The sequence below is a fragment of the Panthera uncia genome, assembly GCF_023721935.1.
Source record: "Panthera uncia isolate 11264 chromosome A1 unlocalized genomic scaffold, Puncia_PCG_1.0 HiC_scaffold_16, whole genome shotgun sequence".
NCBI classification, from domain to species: domain Eukaryota; kingdom Metazoa; phylum Chordata; class Mammalia; order Carnivora; family Felidae; genus Panthera; species Panthera uncia.
Window position 1 is genome coordinate 11,099,640 of NW_026057576.1, and position 20,592 is coordinate 11,120,231.

Genomic DNA, 20,592 nt, shown 5'->3' on the forward strand with positions numbered 1-20,592 from the left:
AAAAAAAAAAAAAAAAAAAAAAAAAAAAAAAAAAAAAAAAAAAAACCAGTATAAACAAGTGGTAGAAAGAGACAGGAAGGAAGTAGAATAATAATTGAAAGAGTGGAGCTCCTGAGGAGACTGAGTTATTAGATGGGGTCAAGAGTACAGGTGAAGGTGCTAGGCCTGACAGGAGGATGGACAGATATTTCTCTGGTAAAGGAGGTAATAAGGAGTACAGGGCTAGAATTGGAGGAGACAGAAAATCCATGTTTGACAGGCTTTTCTGTTATGTGAAGTAAGTGGTAAACTCAAAGGCTGGAAGTCAGTGTGTGAAAAAATAGTTACAGACTTGAAAAGTGTGGTATTGTCTTGGATGGCAACCATGATGAAATGCAAAACAGTTGCCAGAATAAGATTGCCATATGGCAGTTGAGGTTTACAAAAAAATATGTATATATATGTATATATTCTAAAACCTTTCCATGTGTGTACATTTATTGGCAAATAATCAAATACTTTTTCCTCATTGTAGCACAACTAAGAAACGGCAAGAAATACAGAATCCAAATTTCACTGCGCCTGGTCAAAAATTTTTGTCTAAATCTCATTTTTATGAACACCTGGCTTTAGAAAAATCTTCAAGCAATGTATCCATTTCAGGGCAGCCATTTTGTACAGTTCCTGCCACAAGAAATGAAAAAAGGGGACATTTGATTACTCCAAGCAAACCAGTGAAAGTCTTTGTCCCACCTTTTAAAACTAAATCACATTTTCACCAAGATGAGCAGCACATTAGCAAGAATACTAATGTGGAAGAAAACAAACAAAAACCAAAAAACATAGATGAACATAGTTCTAGTGATAGTAAAAATAATATTAATAACAGTGAAATTCATCAGCTTAACGAAAATAACTCCAGTCAAGCAGCAACTATGGTATTCACGAAGTGCGAAAAAGAACCTTTAGGTATTGTATGAAAATTTGTGTTGACATATTTTTGCCTTCCAGTTAGATGTTTCTCATATTTTAATAATGCCTGGAGAATCTGACCCCTTTTCTGGTGATTACAATAATTTCAGGACCTTTTTAATGCTTTAGATTCTTCCTAAGTCCAAAGATTAGATTCTAAGTATTCTGATGCTTTCTTTCAAAGGTAACTACTTGTGGGCTTTCTTATTAAGAAAACAATTAGACACATGATCTAAGACTGCTAATAGTGGAATACATATATTTAACAGGCTTTAAGTTTCTTCCAAATTTGAAATAAAAATAATCTGTTGTTTACAAGATGAAACTTTGCTTATCCCTGAAGATTTAAAATTAGAGGAAATTGATGCATACGACTTTGTAAAACAAAGGTTGTGCTTTTTAGATTTTATATTTAAGCTTATTTTTTGCTAATTTGTTCTTTAATAGATTTAATTGCAAGTCTTCAGAATGCCAGAGATATACAGGATATGCGAATTAAAGAGAAACAAAAGCAGCATATTTTTCCACAGCCAGGTAGTCTGTATCTTGCAAAAACATCCACTGTGCCTAGAATCTCTCTCAGAGTAGCCGTAGAAGGCCGAGTTCCCTCTGCGTGTTCTCATAAACAGGTACGCTTCTGTCTGCAATGCTGCTGACTTTTATAGTCAAGTATAATTTCATGTTATTAAGTAGTATCTCCAAACCGTTTTGTTCAAAGAAGGAACAAATGAATGTGGGAATGGATAAATGAAATCATTTTGTTTCCTAATCTGCCTACAGTGGCAGCCTCCCTCTCTGCTGCCTTATCCCACTAAAGTGATCTGTGCTCCAAAATTGCTGTTTCTCTTCCCTCTTCAAATTTAAAGTGTGAATAACCCGTAGCCTTGAATCCATTAAGAGCTATTGACATTTTTAAAATTTTTTTTTAATGTTTGTTTTTGAGGAAGAAAGAGAGACAGAGTGCAAGCAGCAAAGGGGCAGAGACAGACAGAGACACAGACTCCGAAGCAGGCTCCAGGCACTGAGCTATCAGCACAGAGCCCGACGTGGGGCTTGAACTCACGAGCCATGAGATCATGACCTGAGCTGAAGTCAGACACTTAACCGACTGAGCCACCCAGGTGCCCCGAGCTGTTGGCATTTTTAAAAGAGGATTCTTATTAAGCCAGTGCTATCTACTTACAATTTTAGGCAATGGAGAGGTGAATATAATATTGATAATATTAAAAAGTAATATTTATCGAGTAGTTTTTATGCGCTAGCCACTCTCCTAAGCACTGGGCCTGCGTTGGTTACATCTGCCTTAATCTTCCCAAGTGTCTAAAGGAGAGCTACTGTTATTTTTGTCCATCATTTGCAGAGGAGAGGCTGAAGCACAGGGTTCAGCAGATGCCCCCAGAGTCACTTACCTAGGAAGCTCTCTTCCACCAGCTACAGTTCAAAGCAAGGAGTGTGACTCCAGAGTCAAGTCTGTACAAAGGAAGAGATACTTTGGGCTGAGGCATGCTGGGTGAATGGAGGCCAGGCCTGGATACAAATCTGACCTCCTGAGGTCAGATGCCCAAAAATACTTAAACTTTTCACTGTCTTTTTCCTTCTGAATTTTTTGACTTAAGAGGTTTTATAAAATATTAAGTTACTTTTTTATATCCAGAATGACCTCCTGTGGCAGCTGTAGCAGGAGGCATATACACAAGGGGAATGAAAAAGGTACGGGAGACTCTTGAATATAGGAGTCATTTATATTACGTTAAAATGTTTAGCTCTTAGTAACTAAGTTCAGTATTTTGATGGTGAATATTGTAATATTTAAATGAAAAACTTTGGTAAATTCGATTTTAGTTTCCTATAATTGTTTTTATTCTATGAAATTTGTTTTTTTTGTTTTTCATTCATTATCAAATGTTTCTATCATTTATCTTGTGCAGTTATATATGTATGGCGTTTCCAAACATTGTGTAAAAATCAACAGCAAAAATGCAGAGTCTTTTCAGTTTCACACTCAGGATTATTTTGGGAAGGAAGTCCAGTGGGCTAAAGAGGGAATACAGTTGGCTGACGGTGGATGGCTCATACCCTCCAATGATGGAAAAGCTGGAAAAGAAGAATTTTATAGGTACTCTATGCAAAAAGAGATTGTGTTAACTTTTCTGTATTCCACTATACCTCTTTTTTTCCCTTACCTCTCTCAAACTTAACAAGTTGGCTAGAAGTGAAATTTGTATTCAGTGAATTATTTTAAGTACATTGTGGTTCAACTGACATTCTGTTGTAATATTTTGAAAAGTGAATTATGGTTTGTCCTTAGGATTTAATGAATTGGTTTTTCTTAAATTGGGACATTTTTCATTTGCATTTATAAAATAAAGACTGATAAGAAAAGTTAAGTTTGAATGAGCCTTACCATAGACAGACACACACACACACACACACACACACACACACACACATCATATTCTCTTTCATTGTGTATTTTAACAAATACAAAATATAAATACTAGAAGTTAAGCAGAGATGCTCAAGTATCAGTAATACCAAGTAACTGGTAAATTTTACTGCCCTAAAACATCAATAATTTAAATACTTTTTTTAATGTTTATTTATTTTTGGGAGAGACAGAGTGTGAGTTAGGGAGGGGGGTGGGCAGAGAGAGAGGGAGACACAGAATTCAAAGCAGGCTCCAGGCTATGAGCTGTCAGCACAGAGCCTGACACGGGGCTCAAACCCATGAACTGTGAGATCACAACCTGAGCCGAAGTTGGATGTTTAACCGACTAAGCCACCCAGGCGCCCCAACATCAGCAATTTAAAAACTATGTAACCTCTTATGTTTCTAATGTTTATACAAAGATGATTTACAATTTTTGCTATCAAAGATGCCTTACCATGCCAATGGCAAGAGATGAGAATCCTTTCTCTAATGCTCTTTTTTTTTTTTATCTCTGTATATCTTTCCGAAATATATAGTTTGCGTAAAGTGGTAAAACATTTTTTCCTTAAACTTTTGTTATGTTTTTGGAGTATATTAAGACAGGAATGTTATTTACATCTTGCTCTTATCTCCCATAGATATCTGTTATTGATTCTAGTTGGAAAAGTATAATAAGTAGTTATATTATTTTCTTGTATTAAGGAAGCTACATAGTATAGTGGTTAAGAGTAATTACCCAGTAATCAGAAGAACATGGTTCATAACATTGACTGTTGGAGCTCAAGTTGTCTTTTTTGGTCATCCAGCAAATATTTATCGAGGACCTACTATGTACCAGATAACTCTTCTGGGTATTCAGAATAATAAAAGAAAAGAAAATCTCTGCCCTAATAAGTTATACATTATAGTAGAGGGATCTGGAGTGGGGAGAGAAAATTTTAAAAAGAAATAAGTAAATTGTGTAGTATATTAGGAGGTGATGAATACTATGAAGATAAAGCTGGAAAGGGTATAGGGAGAATCAGGTGAAGAAAGGTGTAATTTTAGAATAGGCTAAGAGGCGCATGGGTGACTCAGTCAGTTGAGTGTCTGACCTTTGATTTTGGCTCAGGTCATGATCCCAGAGTCATGGGATTGAGCCCCATGTCAGGCTCTGCACTGCGCGTGGAGATTATTTAAGATTCATTTTCTCTCTCCCTCTCTCCCTCCCAATGCCTCCCCATTCATGCACTCTTTCACTCTCTAAGAATAAAATAAAATGAAACAGAAACTCTTTTTTTTAATAAAAATAAAATAGGCTAAGTAGTTAAGAGGCTTCACTGAGTCTCTGACATTTAATCAGTGTCCTGAAGGAGGTCAAGGGAATGAGCATAAGACCATGTGAGGAAAGCATCGTTGGCTGTAAGCAAGATCTGCTTATTTGAGGAACAGGAGGAAAGTGAGTGTAGCTGGAGTAGAATGGGCAGGAGAGGAGTAGTAACAGATGAAATAGAGAGATGGGGCCTTATAAACCTTTGTAAAAATCTTGGCTTTAACTCTGAGTAACCTTTTTTGCCCTGAGTAAATCATAAGAATGTTTAAAGCAGAGGGGTGACATGATCTGCTTTAATTTTGAAAGGATGACTCTGGCTGTTTGTGGGGATTAGATTAATTAGACTAGGGAAGGACAATGCTGGAAGCAGACAGACCACTTAGGAAACTATTGAGGTGATCCAGGTGAGACGTGGCTACTTGGGCGAAGGAGGTAGCAGTGGAGTTGGTGGAAAGCAGCTGGATTCTGGGTATGTTTTGAAGGTGGCACCATCAGGATTTGCTCACGGATTGGATGAGGAAAGTGAGAGAAACAAAGGAAAAATAGCTCCAAAGATTTTAGCACCGGAAGCTGGAAGGGTGCAGTTATCATGTCCTGAGAATTGAGAAGACCAAAGATGGAAAAGAAATGGGGTATCCAGTTGGGACATTTGAAGCTTGGGATATTAGTAGACATCCAAGTGGAGATGTTGAGTAGGTAGTTGGATATGAAAGTCTGGAGTTTATAGGCGAAGTATGAGCAAAAGACGTCAATTTCATAGTTGTCAGCATATAGATGGAACTTTAAAGCCATAAAAGAAAGACCGAGAAAGAGCAACCCGAAAGTTAGCAATAAATGCCAAGACTGTGGTGTGTTGCAAGCCAAGTGAGGACAGAGCTTCAGGGAATCAAGAATGACCAGGTGTCAGTTACTGCTAAGTAAAGGAAGTGAGGACTGAGAATTGACCGTGGATTTATCTATGTAGAGACCACTATTAGTCTTAATGAAAATAATTGAGTAAATTGAAAGAGGCAGTATCTGGAGAAGGAAGGAGGAGCAAAGGGTGTTAGTTTTGTTGTGTTTAAGGTAGAAAAAAACTTTTTTTTTAACTGATGGAAATTGTTCAGTAGAAAAGAAAGAAATCTCCCTATCAGGGGGAGAGAGGAGGCATTTCCTGGATCAATGTCCTTGACTAGGCAAGAAAAGGTGGGAGCTAGTATACAAATGGCAGGAGATGGTGAAGTGTAAGGGTCCAGATGCTGGTGTGGGAGTGGAAGCTTCTGGAAGTTTTCTTCATTACTTGTTGCCCTAGTACTCAAAGTAGGAATGAGAAAGGAAGAAGGGTTAGAGAGTTGAGCAGAGAGAGGAAGATCTTTAAAAAGCACCTGGGCTAGAGAAGGATATTCTTAGATGATTTCTAAAAACAATCTCTTTGAAAAAAAATGATCTAAAATAGAATTATTTTAAATTATGGGTCTCATTTCCAGTTGAAATTATTGTATTGACTAATATGCAAAGTGAATTTTATTAGTATATTTTGATACATGTTAAATCACTGTCTACACTGTATTACTATACACTAACTCAAAAACTTTTATTGAATGATTTTGTACATTAGCATTAGTATTTGTGCAAAGAATAGTCATGGTTATTGAATTCAGTATCATGTGGTTTTTTGTTTTTTGGTTTTTTTTATATTGTTCTACCTTTATTTGCTCAGGGCTCTGTGTGACACCCCAGGTGTGGATCCAAACCTCATTTCTAGAATTTGGGTCTATAATCACTACAGATGGATTATATGGAAACTGGCAGCTATGGAATTTGCCTTTCCTAAGGAATTTGCTAATAGATGCCTAAGCCCAGAAAGGGTGTTGCTTCAACTAAAATACAGGCAAGTATAATGCATTATGTTACGCAATCACATACTGTGATCAGGTTCAGACTTCTGTGCAGTCCGTGACTTCTAGGTCATAGAGGTACATGATCTCTTGTCAGTGACAGTCGCCATCCCACACTGCTGTTCTCACTTGTACACGGTAGTTCTCTTGTCACGCTCCAGTCCCCTTAGGAGAAATCACACATTCATGGATCTCCCTTCCCTCTTCCCCCACCCCTCCCCCTTAAACTCTTGGCATATGAAAAGAATATGAATTACTAATTTGATCCTTTATTTGGGGATTGCTAATAAAGCATTTTTGCATTTGGGGCATTTTAATATTTAATTCATATTTTAACAGTATAAAACTTACTGTATTGCTGGCTGTCAAATTTTAAATTCTGTCTCAATAGTAGTTCTTCAGTTAAGATACTTAATTTTTATTCTCCATTATTCGGTGACTTTTTAAAAATAAAAATCTAGAGTCAAAATTCCTAAAATATTCATTTTTACTTTTATTTTTAGATACGATATGGAAATTGATAGAAGCAAAAGATCAGCTATAAAAAAGATCATGGAAAGGGATGATACCGCTGCAAAAACACTTGTTCTCTGCATTTCTGAAACAATTTCATCAAGCACAGATCTATCTGAAACTTCCGGCAGTAAAACTAGTGGTGTGGGTACCAAAAATGTGGGCATTGTTGAGCTTACAGATGGATGGTATGCCATTAAGGCCCAGCTAGATCCTCCCCTCTTAGCTCTCGTGAAGAAGGGTAGACTGACTGTGGGTCATAAGATCATTATTCATGGAGCAGAACTGGCGGGCTCCCCCGATGCCTGCACACCACTCGAAGCCCCAGAATCTCTTATGTTAAAGGTAAATTAAATTAATGCACACTCTCGGTAAAAATCCGTAACTGATTCAGTTACATTCTAGGGAGGTTTTACATTCTAAATTTTAAAATTATGCCTGTTAAAGACGCTCCATTTCTTGAAAACGTACTGGTAATCTTAATATAAGTGGCAAATTTCTGAGACTGTTAAATTTTTTTGTGCTGTTTTTGGGAAATCCAGAGATATTTATCAAGCTAAAATAAGGCAGGAGCAAATATGTACCAGATTTGATTTTGTGCTATGGGTACCTATAGCCCTTGGTGCCTCCTGTTCTCTGCTTCCACCCTGATTCCTCCATTAGACCTATATTCCAGTGTGATTAGAGAATTTGGTTTCAGTGATTCTTAAATATATAATAATAAAATGTATGCTTCTGGAGCACCGGGTTGGCTCATTCAGTTAAGCATCCGACTCTTGGTTTCCGCTCAAGTCACGATCTCACAGTTTGTGGCTTTGAGACCCACATTGGGCTCTGTGCTCACAACTTGGAGCCTGTTTGGGATTCTGTCTCTCCCTCTCTCTCTCTCTCTGCCCCTCCCCTGCACACACTCACTCTCACTCTCTCTCAAAATAAGTAAACTTAAAAAAAAAACACATAAACCATATCTTTCATCTTCATGTAAACTTTAGCCTACACAATAGGACTTTGTCATATTGAATAGTCTACAATACTGATATGAGAAATTACTAATATTGCACAGATTCACTTATGAGATAATCTTATAAATAGTTCTGTTGTATTCTGGAAGTCATTTTATAAGTGACTTAAACATTTTTAAGGTAAAGAGATACTTTGTCACTGTGTTGCTTTTAGAAATCAAGCTGAAACAGGCTTCTGTTGTTTAGGATATCAAAGTTGGAGTGGCTTTCAGTGTTTTATTTATATCAAATCAGTGCATGTGCATAATTTCAAAACTCATATAACATAAGGCTTATGACCACCCCCCCACCCCCCCACGAAGCAGTCATTGATGCCATCCTGCCTAACCTCCATTCAGTTCTCCCCAAAGGCAACGACTTTGAATCCCTTTGGCACTTTCTTTTCTTTATATTGTGATGTCGTCTTTTCTCCTTCTGTTTAGACATTAACTATTAGCTTCCTGCTCTGAGGTTGAGGAGTGAAGTCTCTATTCACTGTTTATAATGACTGAAAAATATTTTTGCAGCTCAGCATGTAATATACTAACTACATTTTCTATACAACTTACTGCTTTCCTGGAGTTAACTGTCTTGCTGTTGTGTGTGCATGTGTGTATTTTTAATTTTGTGTCCTTATCACCAACTCATGCCCATACAAGAGACATAATTAAAAACCATATCAGTCTGTTACAATACCTTTATCAATTCCATTTCTTTTTCTTGGAGACCTCTGGGACCTCTCTACACTCTTTCATTCTGAAGTGGTTATCTTCTATGTATGCTGACCTGTTACCATCCTGGAAATTATTTTTACCTCTTTCTGTGTTGGAAGCCCTGTTTTCTGGATTTCACATCTATATGGATTTATTCTCTAGCTCTGAGGGCACATAACCAACCTCCACAGACTTCTTCACAGAGGGAGCATGTAGCTTTTTCTTTGATCTTATTGTAAGATGACTGAATATAGAATTTGAATTGGAAATAGCTTCTTCAGAATTTTGAAGACATTTTCTCTATTATCTTCTTGCTTCTGGTATAGTTTCTGCTCAGTTCTGTGCTATTCTTACTCTCAGTCCTTCACTATATTATCTGTTTCTAAGATCTGTTTGAAGATCATTTGTCTGCAGTATCTGGAAATTTCACAGTAAGGTACTTTGGTGTTGGCCTGTCTTTTAAAATCATCATTTGGGTACAATCATGGAGTTCTAGGAAATTTTCTTGAAGTAGTTCTTTGGTAATTTCTTCCTCCTCCATTTTTTCCTTACCAATTTTCCTGAACTAATATTTGGGCAGTAGGCCTCTCTGATTGGTCTTCTGATTTTTCTCATCTTTTGTCCTATTTTCTATTTTATTGTCTTTGTTCCTCCTACTTTCTAGTTCTAATTTTCTAATCCCTAGAGTGAATTTGTGCCTATTGGCATAATTTTCCGTTTTCAAGAGCCCTTCATTATTCCCTGAATGTTTCTTTTTTTATTACATCCCATTCTTGTTTCATAGATACAACATCTTCTCCTGTTTCTCAAGCTATTAATATTGTGTTTTATCTTAGTTTTTTCTGCTCACTGCATTTTTTTCCCCTATAATGTCTCTTTTTTGTTTGTTTGGGTCTCATGTTGGAGAATTCCTTCAACTGGTAATTGTTAGCTGTTCTTTCCTCTTCAAGAATGGGGCACTAATGAGCTGATCAGAAGCTCTGTGTGAGGTGGGCTTTGTCAACTTGTAGCGTGATAAGACAGGGCTTGTGTTTTCATTAGGAGACCCTCAAATATCAGTCACTGGTCTAAGAGCTGAACAGAATAAGAAAACCAATAGACTCATTTTCAGCATAAGGATTTTCATTGCATTTTTTGTTTTCAGTATAGAATCTCACCCTCACCCCAACTGTCTCTGCCTTGTGTTCCAGAGCCCAGGATATGTATAATTCAGCTTGTCGAGAAAGTAAATTGTTCTGGGTTCTTCTTGGTGTGAGAGAAGGACAGTCACCGGGCTGCTCGGGTTAGGAAATGAAATCTGAGGTCTTAACTATCTTTATACAAAATCTCAACCATTCTTTCTGTTTTCGGCTGCACCTCACGTTCCTTCCTCCAGAGGTACCTGTTGCCTCCAAATTCTAAGTGATTTCCCTAAATTATTTTCTTCCATATTGGCTCCATACAAGTTTGCCAGCTGAGTAATGTTGGGCAGGTTATCCTTCAGTTTTGTCATCTGTAAAATGGGAATAAGAATGAAGCAGGAGTATGGAATGGGAGTAAGGATTGTTGTAAGGATTAACTGTTAATAGACATAAGGTACTTAACACTATCCAGGCACCATGATAAGTGTTTTATGAATGTTTGCTATTTTTATTAACATTTCTCGGGCTGCTTCGTTACTTACCACCAGGTGTCCAGTAGGCTTTTAGCTTCCAAAATTTTGCCAGTGTCTCATCCATTGTCCTCCTGTCTCCAGTTCTCTTTATCCTTGTAGGATTTTTGAGGGAACCTAGGTAAATAAGTACATTTTAATCCATCATATTTAATTTGGAGTCTCTTTTATTAATTTTCTAATACTAATATTTACATTAAGACTATAACAGCATAAACAATTTTTTGAGAGACTATATTTTGAAAGTGTTTTCACTTTTGTATAATTTTTGTACTGTCTTTTCTTCATGGGACTTTTAAAAGTGAATATGTTTGAATGAATGGAAGAATTAATGAAAATGTTATAAAATCTGAAATAGAGTTGGATATAAACTTAGAAGTTGATTTGTCCGTTAATTTGTCCAGATATCTGCGAATAGTACTCGGCCTGCTTGCTGGTATGCCAAACTTGGATTCTTTCCTGATCCTAGACCTTTCCCTCTCCCCTTGTCATCACTTTTTAGTGATGGAGGAAACGTTGGTTGTGTTGATGTAGTTATTCAAAGAACATACCCCATACAGGTATGATACATTTTTGACGTTCACTATGTATTTCTTTTTGGGGGAGCAATTAATCTGAATGATCCCTTCCTACCATGTACTTTTGTTTCACACATCATTACAGTGGATGGAGAAGACTCCATCTGGATTATGCATATTTCGCAATGAAAGAGAGGAAGAAAGGGAGGCGACAAAATATGCAGAGGCCCAACAAAAAAAACTAGAAGTCTTATTCAATAAAATTCAAGCAGAATTTGAAAAGCATGACGGTAAGATGGGTTGTATACTATAAGTTGTTTTAAATAGGACAAGTTTTGTTTTCTTTTAATTAGACGTTTTAGAGACTTCTCTGATTTAACTTTTGTAATTGGGTGAATTGTCTTTGAGTAATAGACTTCTTTTTCCTATTCTAGATCTGACTTTTTAAGTTTTTTAAAAAAATACTACATAGGGGTACCTGGGTGGTTCAGTCAGTTAAGCGTCCAACTCTTGGTTTTGGCTCAGGTCATGATCTCACAGTTTGTGGCTTCAAGCCCCGTGAGGGGCTCTACGCTGACACCATGGACCTTGCTTGGGATTCTCTCTCTCCCTCTCTGTCTGCCCCTCCCCTGCATGCTTGTGTGTGTGTACACTCTCTCAAATAATAAATAAATAAACTTAAAAAATAAAAATAAAAGTATTACTAGATATACAGATAAACATTGAACTGACCCCAAATTATCACCTCATTATTCAACACACTGAGCTTTTAGATACTTGTAATTGTCTTAGGCAATAAAACATTATATAACCACAGCCCTTTTCAGAAGTCTTGTTTTTGTTACAAAAAAAATTTTTAACGTTTATTTATTTTTGAGAAGCAGGGAGAGATAGAGCATGAGCAGGGGAGGGATAGAGAGAGGGAGACAGAATCTGAAGCAGACTCCAGGCTCTGAGCTGTCAGCACAGAGTCTGACACAGAGCTTGAGCCCACAAACCGTGAGATCATGACCTGAGCCAAAGTCAGAAGCTTAACTGACTGGGCCACCCAGGTGCCTCTCACTTTTCAGTAGTCTTAAGTAAACGTCCTCTTAAGCTTCAGTACCAAAATATTTATAGTGCCCCTTTTTTGGTCTTAGAGAAACAATAGCAACAAGGGAAGAAACTGCCAAATTATTTTACCTCAGACAAATACTGTATGGTACCACTTATATGTGGAATATAACAAAGTCAGACTTACAAAACTATAGTAAAATGGTGGTTACCAGGGAATGAGGGGGTAGGAGGGTAAAATTGATGGTGTTTAAGGATAAAACTTAACAATGAGCAGTAAGTAAGCTGTGGTGATTCAATGCACAGTATAGTGAATATAGACAATATTGTACTACTGTGCTGTGGTAAATATCAATACAATGGCAGTCATATTAACTATATAATTACATCAAAACAACACATAAGCCTTAAATTTACACATTGTTATATGTCATATATATTGAATACACAAGAAAGATAAACACTCAAAAAACAATTATTTTCCCTAAGCTATTCATCATTTTCTTTCTTCATTGTCCTTATCTACTTTATATAACTTTTGCATTTTTGTTGTTGTGGTTGTTGGTTGTCATGTTATTACATCTGGAGCTAGATCTTGTTTCCCTGGCATCAATTTTAATATATCATAGTATTTTTTACATAAAGGACATGATAATTTGTTTTTTTATCTATTTTTACGGCTGAAAATTTTATGTTCTGCATTTTTTCATGATTTTCAACTTCATTTTCTATATAAATCTGTGGAAAAATTGAACTCTTCATTTTTGATTCACCAGCTCATGCTGTTTTCATGATTAAATGAGTCATGAAATCATTTACTTAATTTACAAATTTGACTCTAAACTCTCTGTGTGACAATTTTTTAAACCAGGCATGAGTACACTAGTTTCACATTTTCCTAGAAAACTTGTGGCAGATAAATTGTGTTTTGCTTTTTAGCCTCCCTTCTTTGGGTACTTTTTGCTTATTTCTCCAATTTTCAGTGTTCTTAAAAATTTGTGGGTCAGCTAATTAGTGATGCTTTATTCCTAGAAAATATAACAAAACGATGTGTACCATTACGTGCATTAACAAGACAGCAAGTCTGTGCTCTGCAGGATGGTGCAGAGCTTTATGAAGCAGTGAAGAATGCACCAGACCCGGCTTCCCTTGAGGTGAGAGAGTAAGGGCGCACAGCAAGTCTTAACCTTAATCCTTTAAGGTGGGAAGCTGCTGTTGGTCTTCTGGCCATTACAGGAGGTGCTGTATTGAATTGGTGTTTCTCAGAGATGATGTGTGCATCTCTGGAGTGCTCAGTGATGTGCCAAACCAGTGCATTTCAGTTCTATACCAAATGGAGGACAGAGGGATTAAATAATTTTTTTTAACGTCTATTTATTTTTGAGAGTGGCGGAGGAGGGATAGAGAGAGGGAGATACGGGATGTGAAGCAGGCTCCAGGCTCTGAGCTGTCAGCACAGAGCCCGACGTGGGGGCTCCAACTCACGAACTGTGAGGTCATGACCTGAGCTGAAGTCGAACGCTTCACCAACTGAGCCACCCAAGCACCCTTTAAATAATTTTATGTAGTAAATAAACGTGGCTTCAAATACAGGCAAAACTTGTTTACTTTTCAGATAAAACAAGTATCTTCAAAGCAGTGTCTCAGTTGCCATGTTCTCACCTGCTTCTCAGATCCTACCTAGAGTTTATTTTGATAATCCTCTAAGAATATTTTGGTGGAAAAGTGTCACAAGCACTAAATTGTGTTAGATTCACGGCTATGCCATTTATTAGACAACTGGGCTTAAAATAGCTATAACATGGGCATAAAATAAGTTGTTTGGGGATCAAATTAGATAATAAATGCAAAAATGTACTGTTATAAAGTTCCATTATCAATGTTAGTTACTATTATCAGAACATCATTTATTAAGGTAAGCTGCCTCCTAAGTTTTTAGACACCTGGGTATCTAGTTAATGCAAATTCTGGGATTAGTTGGCTAGATAGGAGGGGAAGTTTTAAGAAAACTGCTGTTTATTGATTAATCTCGTTTATTTGATGGCAATAAATCTGGTTGATAGCCTTAACTTTCTTAACTAGTAGGACTACGAAATAAACAGCACTCCGTTAGAGGAGAAGTGCTCTTCTGAATAGAATTCCTTCATATTACCAAATGTTACAACTGAGATCCACCCTGTGAGGAGTGTCAAGGGAAAAATCTGTGAGTGGCTTGATCACTAGGTCCTAAGAGTATATGATTCTGGAGCTTTCACTTAGATAAAGTTGTTAATGCAATTCTTGGAGGGAAAGATAGCCATCCATTTCTAAGAGACCTCGTCAAAAGGGTTTGTTTTCAGTGACAGTGTTGAGCGTTGGAAGACTGTGGAATCACAGTTTGGTTTTTTTAATCGTGTTTAAACACTCTTCATATTTAGAAAGACCTTTTCAGGGCACGGAGATTCCGTAGCTTCCCTTCCCACTGTGGATATTAACACGTGTGAGGCAGCAGCTATCTCGTGTGCTCTGTGTTGGGATTCTATTTCCTGTTTCATTTGATTTTATTTTTTGTTCATTCATTTTTGTTATACTGAGTAAGCATCCGAAGAGATACAGACAGCAATGTGCTAAAATGACTGGGAGAGAAGTGTGGAGGCAGAGAGAAGTGCTTGTAGCACATGTCTGTTTTCAGTCATATCTGCTGTTCCAGAGAGTTCATAAAATTGTACTGCAGCGGGGTAAGAATGGGAGCTCTTGAACTGCCTCTCCCTGTATGCCCTGCAAGTGATTCATTCTCTCTGCATCAGTTTCATCATCCATAACATGCAAACAATACAGTGCCCACCTCCACAGGGTTACTGTAAGGATTAAATGAATTAATACATTTATCACACACAGATCCATTCCTCAAATATAGGGAGCATTCAAATGTCAGCCATTTGTAATCTTGATGACAGTTATGATTACTACGGTACATTTATAAGTAGGGGGTTATTTTGGCCCTGGGGAAATTTGTCACAAAGATAGGTGAACAGTCTAAGGCACCTGAAAATATTTGTTATATGATAAGCTAAGTACATTAATCTCAATTTTTATATTGTCATATTATTAAAGTGAACTCAGTTCTGTCGTATTTTATCCCCATTTAAAGAGATTCATGGGTCGCCTGGGTGGCTCAGTCGGTTAAGCATCCAACTTCAGCTCAGGTCATGATCTCACATGGTCCGTGAGTTCGAATCCCGCATCGGGCTCTGTGCTGACAGCTCAGAGCCTAGGGCCTGCTTTGAACTATGTGTGTGTGTGTCTCTCTCTTTGTGCCTCTCCCCCACTCAGGCTCTGCCTGTCTCCCTGTCAAAAATAAATAAACATTACAAAATAAATAAAGAGGTTCATTTACAGTGGGTGAGATTTTTTGTTCTGTTTGCCTTTTATTCTAATAAAATTTGCCTTAATAAACGATCATAGGCTTATTTCAGTGAAGAGCAGATAAGAGCTTTGAATAATCACAGACAGATGTTGAATGATAAGAAGCAAGCACAGATCCAGCTGGAATTCAGAAAGGCTATGGAATCTGCTGAGCAAGGAGAACAAATGTTACTAAGGGATGTTACAACTGTGTGGAAGATGCGTATCATAAGCTATGGGAAAAAAGAAAAAGATTCAGGTCAGTATGTAAATTTTTTTAAGTTCAAGTACTATTTATTAACAAAATGACTTCAAATGCTAAAGTATAAAGTCAACATGTATCAGAGGAGCAAAAGTGGGCTACCAGTGCCCACAAGATAATGATACAGTCCTTGGATCTTTGTTGTTACCATATTTGTTTTATAAGAATTTTAATGATTATCAGTTCTTGTATTATGTCTTTTTCCTCTTTATCTAGTTACATTGAGTATCTGGCGTCCATCATCAGATTTATATTCCCTGTTAACAGAGGGAAAAAGATACAGAATCTATCATCTTGCAACGTCACAATCTAAAAGTAAATCTGAAAGAGCTAACATACAGCTAACAGCAACAAAGAAAACTCAGTATCAGCAGCTACCGGTACAAGCTTTTCGTTATAATTTAATTTTGATTAATGCATATTAGTTTAGAGAATCTACATACACTGATTTTTTTTTTCTTGTAGGCTTCAGATGAACTCCTATTCCAAGTTTATCAGCCGAGGGAGCCCCTTTACTTTAACAAACTATTGGATCCAGACTTCCAGCCACCTTGTTCTGAGGTGGACTTAATAGGATTCGTAGTTTCTGTTGTGAAAAAAATAGGTAATCCACAGTGTATTTTTTTAAATTTTTTTTTCTTTATTTTTTTTTAATGTACATCCAAGTTAGTTAGCATATAGTGCAACAATGATTTCAGGAGTAGATTCCTTAATTCCCCTTACCCATTTAGCCCATCCCCCCTCCCACACCCCTTCCAGGAACCCTCTGTTTGTTCTCCATATTTAAGTCTCGTATGTTTTGTCCCCCTCCCTGTTTTTATATTATTTTTGCTTCCCTTCCATTGTGTTCATCTGTTCTGTGTCTTAAAGTCCTCATATAAGTGCAGTCCTGTGATATTTGTCTCTCTCTGACTGACTTCGCTTACTGTAATACCCTCTAGTTCCATCACGTAGTTGTAAATGGCCAGATTGCATTCTTTTTGATTGCCGAGTAATACTCCAGTGTGCGTGTGTGTGTGTGTGTGTGTGTGTGTGTGTGTGTGTGTGTATTTACCACATCTTTATCCATTCATCCATCAATGGACATTTGGACTCTTTCCACACTTTGGCTATTGTCGATAGTGCTGCTATAAACATGGGGGTGCATGCGCCCCTTCAAAACAGCATACCTATATCCCTTGGATAAATACCTAGTAGTGCGATTGCTGGGTCGTAGGGTAGTTCTATTTTTAATTTTTTGAGGAACCTCCATACTGTTTTCCAGAGTGGTTGCACCAGTTTGCATTCCCACCAGCAGTGCAAAAGAGATCCTCTTTCTCCCCATCCTCACCAACATCTGTTGTTACCTGAGTTGTTAATGTTAGCCACTTACAGGTGTGAGGTGGTATCTTATTGTGGTTTTGATTTCTATTTCCCTGATGAGGAGTGAAGTTGAGCATTTCTTCATGTGCTGGTTGGCCATCTGGATGTCTTCTTTGGAGAGGTGTCTATTCATGTCTTTTGCCCATTTCTTCACTAGATTATTTGTTTATTGGGTGTTGAGTTTGGTAAGTTCTTTATAGATGTTGGATACTAGCCCTTTATCTGATATGTCGTTTGCAAATATCTTCTCCCATTCTGTCGGCTGCCTTTTAGTTTTGCTGATTGTTTCCTTTGCTCCACGGTGTATTTTTAATTGTAGCTTTTTATGAATGCTTTTGGAAAATGTTATCTTTTAAAATTTGTCTTCCTTAAGATTAATTGGAGTTACAAATCAGCAAATTTAGTGACTAGCGATTTGAAAGTAGGCCTGTGTTAACCTCAGTTCTTCATGAAAAGCAATTCTACAGTATTACAGGGAAAGAACCTACATCCTATTCTGTGCTATTTAATTTTAAAGAAGTTGCTAGGAATGTTTTGTAGCATTTGAATGGTTACTGGGTAAATAATTATAACTTCCCTCTATAGTTTATTGAGCATTCAAACCTCCACCTCCCGCTTCTCTGCAATATCCCTCATTATCCCAAATAATGTCTCTTGTTCTAAAGCCAACTTTGTTTATTTAGTGTGGCCGCTCCAACTTTTGTATGGTTAGTACTTGTTTGTATGGTACATCTTTTCCCACCTGGTATTTTTAACCTGTCAACATCTTTATATTTAAATTGGGTTTCTGGAAGACAGCCCAGTTGGATCTTGCTTTCTTATCCAGTGTGAGGGTCTCTGGTCTTTTAACTGGTTTGTTTAATCTGATCAACTTTAATGTGATTATTAGCATGGTTGGATTAAAATGTACCTACCACCTTGCTAGCTAGCTATTTTCCCTGTGTCCCATTAGTTCCCTGTGTTGGAAGGTTATTCTCTGTGATGTTCTTACACATTTTGTAGCAGCCATTGTCTCAGACTCTCACTTCAAGAATGCTTATATAGCAAAAAAATCTTGGAAGGATGGAGATCGTGTCTGCCTCCAACACAGAGGGCACATTTATTTCCCAACCAGGGAATCTGGTCTCTTTTTCTATGTGTTTGATTTTTTTTTTCTTGCTTATTGTTGTTGTTATTGTTGTTGTTTAAATTCCATGGGTGAGATTCTGATTATATTTCGAAGGAGAGGGACAGTGTGAAGTAAAGAGAGGAGTCAAGGAGCTCAGTGCCAAGGTGTTTGGTCTGAGCACATGAGAAGAGAGAGCGGTCATTTACTGAGAGGGAAAGAGTACAAGAAAAAGAGATGTGTGTGGGAAGGGTGAAGAGCTCAGTTTGGTCAGTTAAGGTTTAGATGCTTAGTCTAAACAGAAATTTCTACCTGACAGTTGGGTATGCCGGAGTCTGGGGAAGTGGTCTGGGCTGAAGATGTAAAGTGGGACATCATCAACGTACAGGTGCCGTTTAAAGCTGTGAGACCGGATGAGGTCAGTGGGTGTGGGAGTAGCTAGAGAGGTGGCTCCGACACTCTGACGCTTAGAAGCAGGAAGATGTAAAGGAACCAGTAAAAGAAACAAGAGGAGCAGCCTGAGGAGTGGGAGGAATCCTTAGGGAGGGAGCTGCGCTGAGAGCCCAGAGGGAAGAGTTCCAGAGAGAGGGGACTCGGATAGCAGTTGATAGCTGAGACAGGGAGGCGAGGGCCAGGAAGGGGCTGCTGGCTTGATGAGACAGGGAGGCGAGGGCCAGGAAGGGGCTGCTGGCTTGAGCCCCAGGAGGAGCCAGTCTGATGGTAAGGTGGGCAGGGGAGTGGAAGGAGAGGCATGCGCACAGTGGACACAGGCATTATAAGGTCATGCTTCAAGCACCGAAGGGAAATGGAGCACTCACGAGAGGGAGAATTAGGATCAAGAGAATGTCTGTGTTTTCCAGTGCAAGTGCTACCAGCATCCTGATGAGATCGTGTACACTGACTAGAAAGGTCCAGTAACGGGAGTGAATGTTTTTAGAGGTGGGGAGCAGCAGGGAGCCAAGAGCAGGGGAGACAGCTACCCCAGCCTGACGTCCTGTAGCACAAGAGGTCTGCGGGGGGGCAGCAGTGGCCTCGGAGGAGGAGAGCCAGGTCTCAGTTACAGCAGGCCAGTAAAGACAGCACTTAAGGAATGGTTGAGGGTAGTGGGGACTTGTCCAGTGAAGGCGTTCCAGGCGACAGGGAGAGGTAGGAGACGGTGCGAAAGGAGGTAGTGTATGAAACTTTCCGGAGATGGGAAATACGGCAGGACCCGGGAGACTGGCTGCTTGTGGAGACTTACCTGAGATCGCTTCTCATGGCCCCAGGGCAGATAGCGGTGAGGAGGTGAGGTGCATGGGAGGAAACCGTGTGGAGACCTGCCAGGAGCCAGTGGTTCTTGACTTTCTACCTTATCCAAGACCATTTTTCCCCCTCTCAGTTACTGAGTAATGGCTGCGAACTTGAGTTTCTTTCCACTATGTATTGCCCGTCTCTGGGAGATACTAGCTCTGTTCTTCATCATTTTTCCTGGTTCCGTGAGTCCCCTGTGATTAATTTGCATTGCTGCCATAACTAAGTACCACAAACTGGGGGAGCGTAAACAACCAAAATTTACTGTCTCCGTTCTGCAGACCAGAAGTCCGAAAGCAAGGTGTTGGCAGAGTTGGTTCCTTCTGCGGCTGTGAGGGAGACGTGTTCAGCGCCTTGCTCCCCGCACCCGCTGGTTTGCTGGCAATCTTTACTGCTCCGTGGCTTATAGGTGCACCGCCACGATCTCTGCCTTCATCTTCACGTGGCTTTCTCTCTGTGCGCGTGTCTGTGTCCAAACTTCCCCTTTGTATGAGGACATTGATCGTCACGACTGCATCTTAACTTGATTACGTCTGCAAAGACCTTGTTTCCAAATAAGGTCACGCTCACAGGTACTGGGAGTCAGGACTTCAACATCTTGAGTGGGGGACACAGTTCAACCCACCAACACCCTGGAATGTTCACTTCTGTCAGTCCTGGTCGTCTGCTTTTCCCCTGCAGCCATGTTCATTATTTGCGATCAGAAGAGGAAAAAGGTAAGATGCCCATTCCGTTTGCTTTTCTTCAGGTTTACAGGTAATAGAATTCTCAAATTTTCACCAGTTTGGGGAAGGAGATGAGAAGCTGAGCCCTTCTGTGCCTGGCCTAGCCACACTCTCGTTTCTTTCTTTCATCACCAATTTTTAAATTTTACATCAGAACATTCCTCATTTGGGTTTTTAGTGAACATTTCTTTTTTTTTATTTAGTTTGATGTTAAATGTTAGAGGAAAAAATTCTCTTCGAATGTTTCGAAGTGCCACCTTAAACCCAAAGTAGTACTTATCTAACACTCAAATCTACTGATGATGGTTCCTGGCTTAAAATCTTCAGTGGCTCCTGTCCCTTAGAAAATGAAACCCACACTCCTTCATAGGCCTGAAAAACTCTTCAGCTGCCTCAAACCACCACCCCACACACCTCAGCTAAACTATGCCACTTCATGTGCCT

General features: G+C 38.7%; 1 protein-coding gene across 1 annotated transcript in view; it reads left to right on the forward strand.

The window, feature by feature from the left end:
- Positions 1-20,592, forward strand: part of BRCA2 (BRCA2 DNA repair associated) — a 60,284-nt gene that overhangs the window by 30,465 nt on the left and 9,227 nt on the right. The window contains 11 exon segments of the mRNA XM_049646788.1: positions 515-948; positions 1,399-1,580; positions 2,880-3,067; positions 6,394-6,564; positions 7,075-7,429; positions 10,854-11,009; positions 11,113-11,257; positions 13,053-13,174; positions 15,465-15,663; positions 15,883-16,046; positions 16,132-16,270. Of these exon segments, the coding sequence (XP_049502745.1) occupies positions 515-948; positions 1,399-1,580; positions 2,880-3,067; positions 6,394-6,564; positions 7,075-7,429; positions 10,854-11,009; positions 11,113-11,257; positions 13,053-13,174; positions 15,465-15,663; positions 15,883-16,046; positions 16,132-16,270 (2,255 nt within the window).